General features: G+C 37.5%; 1 protein-coding gene across 4 annotated transcripts in view; it reads right to left on the bottom strand.

Moving 5' to 3' along the window:
- FNDC3A (fibronectin type III domain containing 3A) overlaps positions 1–14068 on the bottom strand; it is a 110756-nt gene that overhangs the window by 82680 nt on the left and 14008 nt on the right. For 2 of the 4 annotated variants that reach the window (XM_079318836.1, XM_079318835.1), the window contains exon 2: positions 9428–9556. In XM_079318836.1, the coding sequence (XP_079174962.1) occupies positions 9428–9529 (102 nt within the window). In that variant the 5' untranslated portion in view covers positions 9530–9556. Of the gene's footprint in view, positions 1–9427; positions 9561–14068 lie in introns of those variants that run through there. The other 2 variants (XM_079318839.1, XM_079318837.1) reach the window with 2 other exon arrangements.

The raw sequence follows: 14068 nt of genomic DNA, 5'->3' as shown, positions 1-14068 counted from the left end.
TTTGTTACAAGGAAAATCATTACTTCTGGCATGGCTCCACAGTGTGTGGCCCAGTGAGTGAGGAAAACTAGACACAGACTCAAGATATTAACACTGCTGTGGCTCCCATACTGACTAACTGTGATCTGTGGGTTTGTCACCTCACTATGTCAGAGGCCCCACTTGTAGGGCTAGTCCAACAGTATCTGTAAGTTCCTACATGCTACTGGATCAAAGAATACTGCAAGACTTGAGTGTTGTTATTCATTAGTAGCACAGAAATTGCCAGATGGAATCACATCTGTGGTCGAGCTAAGGTGATGTCAGTTACAAACACAGCACAAGTTGTTTTTCCATTGACTGTATGCTCAAAATCTGCTGCTTATATCATAACAAGACTAATGAGGCTATGAGCTACTCTTTTCCATAATCAATCCCACCATCACTTAAAAAACATTTTAAATGGAAAAACGCAGGAGATCTATGTAACAGGTACTACAGAGTATATGATTATTAAACAGGAACACCTGACATCGGTAATAAAAAGCTTAATTAAAACAGTACCTTAAATTATTTTAAATTGCCAAAGGCTTATGAATTTCATGGTAATGAAGCATTACTTCCAAGTACTTATTTCTTAAAGTCATCATTCAAAAGATCTTTCTGTCTCCCATCTTCTCCTAAACTTAATAAAAGCTTCCTCTCTCCACATGTACATTGGCTACTAACCAATAAAGAGTTTTGCAAACTTTAGATTAAGCTTTGTACCACACCAATTCACAGCAGACTCAGCACACATTTCTGTGTTATCTGTAAGGAAATGTTAGAATTTTCTTTTTTCCCTTAAATTATCTTCTGGTTTTAGGATCAATAACAGACAAAACCAAGTTTCTCACCATTATTAATAGAAGCATCCTATAGACTTTGATCTTTGTCCAAGTAACACGATGCAACACTAAAACATCAAAGTTCTAAATCTTCTATTTTCCACTGCATTTATTTGAGCAAATTCCAGTTTACAGGTTTCCCATGACTACCCAATTCTCTACCTTAGCATCTGCTAGTATTGATTATAAGGATCTAACTGTTCTAGATATGGAGTTTAAAACTTTCTTCATGAAACATAGTAAAGATATGGGTAGTAAAGGGCTTTAACAAATCTTCAGTTTCAGGACCAGGGAGGAAATCCATATGGAATTAATTGCTACATAATATGTTGCAATAGCAATTTACATGCTTGGGATTTTGAAAAAACCAAATACAATCCAAACTATTTCAGCTTACACAGACAGCAGCTGCATGTTTGGAAAAAGTGAGTGAAAGAAGCCATCTTTTCAGTGGCATGCTTCTAAGGCCCCTATTCTCAGAGAACAGATCAAGCAACTCTGCATCATTTTTCTAAAAGGCAGCTGACAGATAATAAAATCAGCAAATATTTAAACTTTAACCATTGCTACAAAATACTGTCAGTCACTGATCATACCACTGATTGTGCTAAGACAACAGAATATCCCTAGAAGCAACTGGAAACAGGGAGATTGGAAAGATGGTAAGATGTTCATTGGCACTGGCATTCAAAAACTATAGATCTCAATAAACTTTCATTGCTTTTTGTAGAAAGGCAGGCTGGAAAGATCCAAGAATTGGTGATTTTTTTTTTTCCTAGAAAACAAATTTATTTATGAAAAGTTTTAAAAATTCTTACTGTACTTGTGTTTCTCCCCTTTCTTTTCACATGGAAGATGAACAGTTGAAAAGGTTGACCACTGAAATGGGGAGGCAAAGATGATTTCTAACCTTGTTTTGTAAAAATACTAAGATTTTTGAGAAGAACCAGTAAAAGAGAAATGCTACATTCTGCATTAAATGTCAATGATAAAAGTTCAAGGCTCATTAGTGTCCACATATAACAGTGCCAATCAGTGCACATTCCACAAGTGCCTGTCTGACTCTTTAGTATTAAGAAATAATTCTAATTTTGATCTACTTACTTCTTTGTCTCTTCCCTTTTGCATTCTCAGTTCTCACAGCTTGCCTTATATTTGTCTCATTTCCAGCAAACCCAATCTGTCTCATTAGCATTGACACAGTAGGTGGTTAGCAGATAGTGCACAGAAAATTTGCTACTTAAAATAATACCATTATATCTTTAAATCAGCAAAAGTATAAACATAAGGATAACAGCAGTGTTTCAAGGAATCTGCATAATGCAACAGACAAACATTTGGGCTTCAAAGTTTTAAGCTAATCCATGTTTATAGGGAATCAGAAGGAAGCAGTGTTAGGGGCAGTCACTGAACTCTGGAACTTTCTGAGGCATCTGGTCATGACCAGTGCTTAGGCACATCAACCTCTAAAAATAAAAACTGTAATACTTCAAGCAGATCATTCTCATTTCATTATTTGTTGTTTGAAGTCCCTAGGAATTCAGTTTCACAAGGCTAAGTGAAATGGATGACATACAGAGCTCACAGTGCATTGCAAACGGGTAGCAAGGGCTAAGGTTTCAGCTGATACTTCAGAGGGGCTAGTCCCCTCAGCAGGCATCTTCCCTGATCAACCTGCCTATTTGTAACAGTCAAAATATATTATGGACTAGAAGAGAATTTTGTATTTCCTAACATTGCTTCTGACAGCTCAGATTCCTGTTTGCAAGTTAAAAGCCCATAATATTTAAGACTGATGGATGTGTTTAACTTTTTTACCCTAGATAGAGTATGAAAGGAAGCACCAAAGGAAGAACAGTGTTTTCTAATGATTAAAAAGAGCATTTAATTTAAAAAAAATCAGATGTTAAGAATTTCAATATAATGTCTAAAGTCTTTTTTACCCTGAAAAAGTACCCTATATACCCAGTTTTGTGTAAATATGGGCAACACTGTATGTCAAAACACTGAGGCAATACAAAACTTGAGCTGGAAGAGAAATTAGATCTCAATTAGATCAGATTGGAAAGACTTAGTGGGTAATAGACCAAGGACTTGGGAGAAATCTCTGCAACCCCAATCCTTTCCCACATATTTAATCCTGTACTTCAAAAAGAGAGGGAATAAAAATAAAGCCAACTGCCATTTTTTTGCTATAATGTATAAATTATAGTCTATCTGTTTTTAGAGAGTGCCATTCTGGCTGCTCTACAAAGTGTGCAATTCTGTAACATGCAGAGTACTCATGGACTTTACCCAGTTATGGCAAAGTCTCAGCCTCTAGGGATTAGAATACAACAAACTACTTCAGCTGGAAGTGACCTGTGATGATCTTCTAGTCCAACTGCCTGCCTGACTGAGGGATGACCAAGGTGTTTTTAAGGGCATTGTCCACATGCCTTTTAAAATACTGGCAGATTTGGGACTTTGGCCACAACTCTAGAAAGCCTCTTACTGAGACCACCATCTTCTTTCCAAACGAAGAAATGCTTCCTAGGGAAATAAACAGGTTTCAGCTAGCAGAGGATGTACCTCAGGTAACTTATTTGCCAAGTGTGTAATTTTCACATCTTTTAAGAGTGGAGTTTCTGTAGCCAAAAATATGACTTTGCAAAGTAGTTACATTTTTGTCAAAACTTACAGAGAGATTACAAGAGCTGTCTTTTGAGCAAATATGGGTAAGCACTTGGGCAGACTTTGTATGTCTTGGAGTCTGGCATTCAGTCATGGCTTACTCAGCATTAAGTGTCCCACGGCACAGAGAAGGGGAGGGATGGGGACATGTCTGAGTCCTGGACACTGCTCAGGCATAACTATACCCTTCCAAACCTTGCTGACAGACAAGCACATAGACCCAGCAACCAGACCCATCTGCAACACACTGCATAGAAAAACCAAGCTACCTCAATGCTTACAGCTCCAGGCAATTTGTACCTTCTCACCTCATAAAAAAAGAGAGAGGGGAAAAAAAAGTACAGATTTTTAGTGACCTTTGTACACCATGAAAGAGATCATCTTCTGGACATGCTTATTTTTCCCCACTGACTGTATTAGCAACCTACAGTGACTAACTGACTTGCAATTCAATTTTCATGTGTCATCCAATTCTCCCAAATGTCAGTTTCAGAAAAGATTAATTCAAGAGGGGCTGAATGCCTCAAGTATCTTGGGAGGAATCTACTGTATCAGAGACCAAAATTAATCTAGGATTCATATCATGCACATGAAAACAGACCTTTTAGAGAGAAAGGATGATTACTGTAAAGTTTTATGAGGATGCTTCATTCCACAATTTTTCATACCAAATAGAAGCAGAAAGGTCTATGAACTCCACAGCCTTCACTTTTGTTTCCACATTTATTTTGAAACAGAAAAATATTAAAATAAACACATCTGAATGGTAGTATAAATTGTGCAATAAGTCTGGCACTGCTTTCTTCTCAACAAAAACAGCATAGTATTCATACATTACTATACATCAAAGAATTTTGAATCCTCACTTTCTGCTGAGGATGATGGCTTCTTCTAGGAAATTTAAAGAAAGCTTCCAATGCATCTGCAATCAAGGATACAGTTTAAATAAACTGGAAAAAATTCTGATCTCTAAGGCAAAAAAAGAAATTTTATACTTAAGTAAGAAAAAATGTCACCCTTCCTAAATAAAAAACATGATTAACTCAGACAGAGGAAGGATCTACTAACTCTACATCCCCTATATCATCAAAATTCATATTTTTTAGCTTTTGTTTGTGTTTTTTGTTTTGGTCTTTTTTGTGGGTTTTTTATTTTTGTTTTTTTGTTGTTTTTTTTTAATCATAGCCAACAACCATGGAAAAAAAACTTCCATGGAAAATATTTTTCTGTGTACAGAATGTCTCATATAAGTTTGATTATGTATTTTGCAGTGATGGTTGCTACACAAAAGTACTAATCAATCCTGGGGGAAAATACAGCTTGATAATGAGCTTCCATAAGCTGAAACTGAAGCACTGCATGCCTGAGAGTTCCAATGGCTCCACTGACCACATTTCTGCTGTGCTTCAGTGCTATGAAATTACTGAAGAAGGGAAGAATAATTGTCGACTAAAACAAACTTCAATGAACCTCCAAAATGAGAAGTTAGACATATCTGCTAATTCAATAGAGCCAAAAGGGAAGTAAAAAAATAAAAAAGCAAACAACAACAAAACAAAACAAAACTCAATCAACCAAACAAACTCCAAACAAAACAAAACCAAAAAAACCAAAACCAACTCAGTCAAGAATGACAGGAGCAGCCATGCACATACTCTGTGTTCTGTGAAACCAAAGCACAGACAAAAGAAAGTAAAACAGTACAATATGGAAAGTGATGGAAAGTGAGAACAGTTATAACACCATATGTTGTTAAACAACTTTCAACATGAATTTTTTTTCTTCTTGAGGAAAAGATCATGAAACATATTGCAGTTCTAGGCTTGATTTTCAGCAGCAAGGCAAAACCAAAGCAAGCTGGAACTTGATAATGTACCATATGGTTTTCAGAAGCAGAAGTGCCAGAACAAAAATCTAGGAAACTCATTTAGCAGTCTAGTCTAGATTTATATTTTCCAACACTATCTTCACCATTATATTTTTGCTGTAATGCCACATATGTAAACAAATCTGAAAACCAAAAAAGGGATTACTTAATTTGTATTATAGTCATCTATTACTCTGCTGACTGAAAATATCCTCCTATGATAACAGGTTAATAATAACAGCTTTAATATCAGAAGTTTAAATATTTAAAGAAGAAATTGGTTTTAGAAACACTAACTTGCAGATTTGATGTTAGATATCTACTTAAAGCCACACACGACATACTCACACTACACATATATACACACAGAGTGGGATTTGTAGAAAACCCACCCAACATCTAAACTTCTCAATAAAATTTGGAGGATAAGTGACCAACCTCTCAAGCTAGAAGTATTACTTTATCCCTATATCTTGCCAAGAAATGAAGTCAACTAAAGGTCAAACACTACGTCCCATTCCCCAGAGAAAAGGAAATGGTTAACAGGTATTGGGCTACTTTGAGAGTGCTATCAATATTTTCTGGTAATAAAGGACACATAGGTGATATAGGAATGACTCACCTTGCAACTGCTAGCCTTAGTGGGAAGGTACTGTGAGGGTCCAGAACTCCAGTCCTGCTGCATACTTTTGTCAGCAATTTACTGATTTGTTTTGGAATAGCACTGGGTGCTGTAGCAACTTTCCAAAACAATTTAACATCAGTGAGTTAAAGTAGCTTGAACTCTTGCCTCTCCTTTTCCTCTCCTTCCACCAAATCAGAACTCACATCATCAAGCACATCCTTCCTGACCAGCCTCAGCATTAATCACTAAAGCATCACTGCACTAGTTACCCTTATGGGAAAAGCCCCCACGCACTTGTGTCCTCATAACATGTTTTCCCAGTTTAACTTGGTTTCTATCAACTCCTATAGATCTGCTCTTTTCTCCATCTGCAACCCTACTCACCACCAAGACATAAGAAGTACACTATCCCCTCATGCTGAACACAGTGATAGGAAGGTGTAAAAGCAAGCAGTACTTCTGTGCTTAACAGAGGAGGAGGAGGAGTCAGTGGGCTTGGTCTTTGCTTTTTCTTTCCATGGGTTTTATCCTATGGAACTAACAGTAGTCCCTTGTTCTATGTGATAGAGAACCAGGCAATCTCCCACAACAGCACTGAGTGACACACAAACACAGCTTAAGTTCCCTGTGTTTTCTGACTGAACACTCACAATTCCTCTAACCTTTGTGGATTGTTTTGTTTTAAAACATGGTGGAAAGTTACAGCTTTAACCTGATCAGACACTTCCGCTATTTGAAGCATATGACCTTTCATCTTAACATGTTCAAATATTTGTACTGCTATTTCACATTTACACTGCTAGCAGAACTTCAAGTATTTGAAACAGATTATCTTGAAGATATGAACTGTTCCAGGAAAGTATGGAATTGTGTCTATCCACCTAGTAACTCAATTATGCAGTATAAACAATCTAAGTCACCATAATTGCAAGAGTTAATTCTGATAAAATGTAAGAAGGGGTAAATTGATTTCAAAATCCTCAGATGTTTTACAGCTGAACAAAAACTTTCAAGTTTAGTATACAGTTAGCTAGTCTAACACAGAAAATACCAACATAGAAACAAAATAGTTAAGTAAAGAATTTTCTACTTGTTTTCAGAAGCAAAATACATAATTAACAAATTTTTGACTAGTTTTCAGTACATTTTCAGTCAGAACTAAGACTAATTAGTCCAGCTACAGACCAACTTATACACTATAAATATAGAAGAAAATATCCATTTTTTTACATGGACAAAACAGCACTGAATTTTGATTGCAGGAAACAAGCTTTGTCAGCTCTACAAGTTAAATTATAATTTTTGCAATTCAATACCAATGTTGTTATGAAAGGAACTTGAGAAGTACTTTTCATACATCAAGGAAGTAATCACTACAAAATGTGTAGTGAGTACAGTACAGGAGTACTGTAAGTAAAGAGACTTACAGAAAAATTAGTAACTCCATCATAAAGACAAAAATCTTCTCCTTTCTTATAGTTCCAAATTTCAAGGGAAAACAAAGGAATACAATGAACTAATATTCAAGTTTAAAATATTTTTGAAAATATGAAAAAGGCTCAACACTACAGTGTTTTGTACTTGAATACATCATACTTTGAAATGGAGTATCTACCCCTCTCATGAGTACCATACAAAACAAACTTAAATCATTTTAAGACTGCCATAAATAAATAAACAACTGCCTGACCTTTCTGCAGCCTAAGTCTTAACCTTGACACAGAATACAGTCCCTGCAATTCTGGACTTCCCATATTTCAAAGTACTGATGGCTGTTGAATCACCAGATGCAAAAAGGGCTTCCATTGAGGTTTCCTGCCACTGAACAAATGCACTTACTAACTCTTCATGAATCTTGTATCAGATGTGAAGGAAGGACAGAGAATGAAAGTTGCAACTTTCATTCAACATTGTGAAATACAGAACAGGAGACAAGTTATCATAAAATGGGGAAAGAAAAGAAAATTACTTTCCTTATTGATGACTAATGCCCAATGAAAATTCTCTTTTCTTAAAACACATGATTACTACCGGTCCCACTTTAGACAGTAGTTGTAATAAGCAGTCTTTTGTTTTAAATAAAAAAGGACAACAACAGCATATATGTTTTTTTTTTTCCACTAGAAGATTAACATGAACCCCCACAGATTAATTTCTTTGAAGAAATACTTTGTTTGTTTTCCAGTTTTAATCTTACTTGGCAGGAGAAAGATACAACATTTAAAGAAAACGTATATCCAAAAGAACATTTAAACTCACATGTGACTCAAAATCCTGCATGATTACAGTGTAAGTTTGACAGTACAGCCTGACAGTCTTACTTTTATGGAGGGCAGAACAAGTAACTCAATCTCAACTATGTTTGAAAGGTTATGAACAGGGGAAGTTCCCAAGGACAAGAAGAAAGCAAATGTGAATGCAATCCTCAAAAAAGGGCAAGGAGGGGGAACCAGGGAGCTAGAAGCTAGTCAAGATCACCTTTAGCTCTGGGAAGATGAGTGAACAAAGTTTTCTAGAAGTCATTTCTAAATGCATTAAAGACAAAAAAGGTCACTTGGGGTAGTCAGTATCATACCATACAAACCTGGATGGCCTCCTACAGTGAAACTACTAGCTTGGTGAATGAGGGGAGAGCATAACTAATGTTTATAATGACTTCAGCAAGGCTTTTGACACTCTTTTGAATAATGCAGAAACTGATGAAACACAGACAGCGCATAGGCCCCAAGGTAGACTGAAAACTGGACCAAGTGCCAGTCTTGAATTTTGCAGCCATCCACTGGTCACCTACTGCAGTGGCTGAAAAGGGGGCAGACAAGGACTACAATGTTTTTTAAAGATCTGAATGATGGGACAAAGCACATCATGAACAAGTGATACAAATCTGAGTGGAGCAGCTGATGCACTAGATGGTTGCACTGCCATTGAGAATACAAATTCAAGAAGTGGCCAGGCAGACACTAGCATATAAAATCAAGTCCCACCATTCAAGTTACCCAGCTGTAAGCAAGTAACAGTCTGGAGATCATAGTTATTAGCACATGTGGTGCTCCAGCTACTGTCTTCTACCATAGGGAAAGGTTTATTTGCCTTAATAAGATAATGCAGTAATATAAACACATAACTTCCAAACTAAGATGCAATCATAGCTTGACAAGTTGGCAGCTGTTTGGTCCAATTCTTCCATGAAGAAGTTCTTCCACAACACAGGTTTTCTGCTTCATCCTCCTTACAAATCTCTTCTCTGCACCAGCTCTGCCTTCACCTCAATCTCTAACATACATGTATGCCTAAATCTGCACAAATGTATTCCAGATGAAAGATAATTATCTTTTATAATGTCAACATGTCAGTGATGTGTTGGAAAGAAAAAAAAAGATACTGAAATTTCCTTACCTGTTGTGCTCCATCCCCACTAACAATAGGGGAAGTCAGAAGAGGGATTTCACTACTTATAATTGAAGTGGTATCCAGTAATGGTGGATGTTCTGCCATCATTGATGGTACACTAATTCACAAGATCACCTGCAAAGAAAAGTTACTCAGATGATTAAATTATATAAATATTTCTAAATAATTATCCTTACAACTTGCCTCACTTGAGAAATAACAACAACAACAAAAGAAGATTATGAAATTAGACACCTTAAGAAAATACGTTTCCACAACAACCAGCAATCACACAAGCCTGAAGAGATGTTTCTGTCAGCTAGCACAAGCCTCAGTTATATGGAGAGGGTGGTTCACACCCCCTCTAGCGGCTGAAGCTCAGAAGAAGACAGACCTCTACCCTGCAGCTAACACACCTGCATCTTTTAACTTTGCAACAAACCCAAGTTTCATCTGACTGGCACTGCTGACAAAATGCCTACTGAAGAAAAATGAAAAAAACAAAAAACCCAGTTGCTTTAGAACCTACATATACGGTGTTCCTGTCTATGTGAAACTGGTAAAAAACCAAAATATACTAACAGGGACACCTATTTTTTTTTCCTTTTTTAATAATCAACTCACTTTTCCTAATATTATAATGAAAAAATACCTACTTTAGTAATGACTTGTTACTAGGAAATGTCCTGTTGAAGCACAAATAAATGAATAATAATAAAAAATCTTGTACAATCTGACATTTAATAATTTTAAAATTTATTAGACCCAGAAATAAAGCTGTGTCACTCTGATAAGCAGTGGCCCTTTAACCAGCAGCTGGAAGTTGGGGGAGGAAGGGAAGAGATAATGCCCACACACACAACTGTAATCCCCATAACCATACTACAAAAAAGGACTTGCTGGCACACATTGTAAAGATACAAGAAACCTGATAACACAAAAAAAAAAAAAAAAAAAAAAGCCAGAGGCAAGAGGCCTATGAAAGCAGTGATACACTTTAACTCTGAGGAATATCACATAACAAGGTTACAGAAAGCAGGATTCAGCCGAGCATTCCTTTCAATTATATTAATAAGTCACAAGTAACATGTTTTCTGATACTTTGCATCTTAGTGCTATATGAAGACTGGGTGGAAGAATTAAGACCAAGAAAGCTGAAGAGTAACATTTTTCCATGCTGGAACTAACTACTGCAAGTCTAAGAAGCTGCTTTTGAAATTGCATTTAATTTGGTTTCAAAAAAATATCACTAAATTACATGGTCTTAACTGAATCCCATCTAGACCTAGTACACTTAGCTTTTGAAATAAAAAGAATTAGATCAACGAGAATTGAGAAACTGATATTTCTTAACAAAACAGAAAGACAGATGGAAAGAATTCACTAGGGGTGAATGGCACATTAAGAATTTCCACAAGTTAATCACATTTTGCATCTGAAAATAGTGCTTTACATCAAACATAGACATAAAGATTAGGATGAGAAGCAGCTTGTACAGTATTTCTAAAGCAGGACTGTCTCTCTTAGCCATTGCCTACAGTAACCAGATGAAAAACAGTAAATATACAGTTATACAGTCTGACAGCCAGTAGTGTTACAGGCTTTTGCAAGTTTTGCCTTGATATCATCTGGCTACTGAAACTCCCTGCAAAGACTTCCCAACTTCTAGTTCAGATATACTGTCTGCTCATAAACACAGGTATTTACTAGTTACAGCATTAACTTCAAGTGAAAAGATACCCGATAAAATGGAAGGAGTGATAAAGCCAGCTTAATGACACTAACTTCAGTACCAACCTCTAGAGGTATTTGGTTAACTGGGACAGCTTACTACTCAGAGGCATCATCTAAAACTTCATCCCACCCAATGGACTGCTTTTACTCACTTGCCCCTCTAGGAAGGATGTTGTAGCTCTGCTGTGGGTTGAAATCTCTAGTACAGTGCTCTCAGTACAAGAGGACTCACACATCAGTAAAGCACTACAAGCCTCCTGTACAGCTACACATATACAGGACAGCTTAACTATTTCCATACTGATGGTTGTCCTCCTGTAAAATTAGGAACTTCAAGAAAAATGCATTCTAACATTATTTAGGTGATTCATTTCCTTCCATGGTATAATCTGGAAAGATTTAAATTTGGGAGACAGAAAAATCTCTAGGTTAAAACACTCAAACCTACCTATGATTACTTAAGAATTCATCAATGCCTATGCCAACTCATTTAGACCTGCTTAGCCAGATTAATTTGTCTTGCAAGCAATAAGGACAGGGGTTTTTATTCCCACCTTACTTTAAAAGCTTTCCTCATCACCAAACAAATCCTCCAGGCTACAGTCAGTCTCCACCACTTCTGCAGGTGGACAGAGGGCTGATGAAAGTTATTTGGATTACCTCTCAAGCCAGCAAGTTTGATGGTAAGCTTCCCAGGATATTATCAAATGACTGTTTAATGTGAAATGAATGCACAGCCTGAAAGCAGAGGTTAGAATCAAGGCACCTCTCCTGTCACAACAGCTACAATCAGGCTTGATGTCCTGCCTTTTCTTGGTCTTACAGCTCCAAATATTTTGTGGTACTATCTAAAGTGTCACAGAGAGAAAATAACTCCAAACACTCCAGCAATACTTCAACACACTGCTGACCTAAACTGGCTTGAATTTCCCAATGTTTAAGGTGAATGGAGCTCATTATTTCCAAGCCACTATGCTAAGGACTAGTCTTTTGTATCAGAAAGCACTAATTGTCTTTATGACACACTTTTGACTGAATTAGTAACTTATGATGCACTCAGTGTGATGGCCATTTATTAGGCATAAATCAAAAATGTCTATCAAATTGAACACCAGTGAGAATTAAACATAACCTAAACTGACTCAAACACAAATATCATGACCACCCATTCAGGCCCTCCAAGACAGGAGTAACTCTGAACATGTCTAACATCTGGTCTCAGGTTCATTCATTCCTAGAATCATTTAGGTTGAAAAAGACCTTTAAGATTATCAAGTCCAACGATTAACCCAGCATTAAATTATATTCCTAAGCACCATGTCTACATATCTCTTAAATATCTCTAAGGATGGTGATTCCACCATTTCCCTGGACAGCTTGTGCCAATTCTTTTGGTGAAGAATTTTTTCCTACGATCCAACCTAAACTTCTCCTGGTAAAGCTTGAGGACATTTCCTCTTGTCCCATCACTTGTCACCTGGGAGGAGAGCCTGATCCCAACCTGGCCCCCCCCCCCTTTCAGGCAGCTGTAGAGAGCAATAAGGTCCCCCTGAGCCTCCTTTTCTCCAGGCTGAACACCCCCAGCTCCCTCAGCTGCCCCTCACCAGGCCTGTGCTCCAGACCCTTCCCAGCTCCACTGCCCCTCTCTGGACTGGCTCCAGCCCCTCAGAGTCCCTGTAGTGAGGGGCCCAGAGCTGAGCATAGGGGCTGAGGTGTGGCCCCACCAGTGCTGAGTACAGGGAGATAATCCCTGTCCTGGTCCTGCTGGCCACACTATGGCTGATCCAGGCCAGGATACCACTGGCCTTCTTGGGCACATGGACACATGCTGCTCATGTTCAGCTGCTGTTGACCAGCACTCCCAGGTTCTCTTCCATCAGGCAGCTTTCCATTCTCTTGCACAGGTGTTTAATGATTTGATTTATATGAAAATTAGGTTCCCACAGGCACCCAAGTGCTTAGATCCGTAGTCCACCTTTGGCACCCAGTCTTTCGTGTCTTAACTAGGACACAGCTAAATTCCATGTCTGGATTGAAGCCTTTGATTTATTCTGGAGACAAAGCACACTGCTCATCGATAAACCTTGACAGGAGACACTATGTAGAATGTTATTCCTGACACCCTCTACAACAATAATAAAAGTGCTACCTGTCAGATTGTGTAATCAATCTAGGAAAAAAACTAGTTTTCTTGACAATACAATATTAGATTTCCCTGCAATGTCACTGAACTAGTCTCGAAGACTAAAAGTTTAAACTTCACACCAATGAGGGTCTATACTACACGTTCATCAAAGGCCTCTTCCCCATCAGCTGTCGGGAGGCAGCAACCTGTTCAAGTCAGTGCACATAATATGGTCACATAGTAAGATGTGGTATGTTCCCACATTGCAGGTGCCTTTTTTTTTTTGCTGTGAGGACAAAGAAAGATACCAATTTGAAAAGAGAGAATGTGTAGCAGGAAGAGAAGTCCACTAAAATGGACAAAAGGTTGTCATCAAGGCAAGCAGAAGTGCTCAATAAACATATCTTGGAACTAAATTATAGCACATTCAATGCAAGGACCTCAAATGTGTGCAGACAGAACCTTTAGATCAGCAGATCCCAGCAGGTTGCATTCAAGACCTCTTGAAGACATTTAACTAGACCTTTGAAAAAGACTTGCAAATAACATGGGCCTAGGAAAGTCTCAGAGGTCTGGAAGAAAACTGTAAGTTTTGCATTAAATACTGTGTTGTAAAAGGGACAATCTAGTCCTGCTACCAAACAATAATCTAAAGCCAACACGGGATGTTATTTGTAAAGAACTAAAATACAATTAAGATTGATTGAAAAAAACATGTCCAAGTAACTTCATACAAACCTTCTGGTGATGGTTATTGCTGAAAAAGGTACTCATAAGTGGATTGGAAA

This window comes from Erithacus rubecula (assembly GCF_903797595.1).
Source record: "Erithacus rubecula genome assembly, chromosome: 1".
In the NCBI taxonomy this organism is placed as follows: domain Eukaryota; kingdom Metazoa; phylum Chordata; class Aves; order Passeriformes; family Muscicapidae; genus Erithacus; species Erithacus rubecula.
This window is presented reverse-complemented; position numbering and strand designations above follow the sequence as displayed.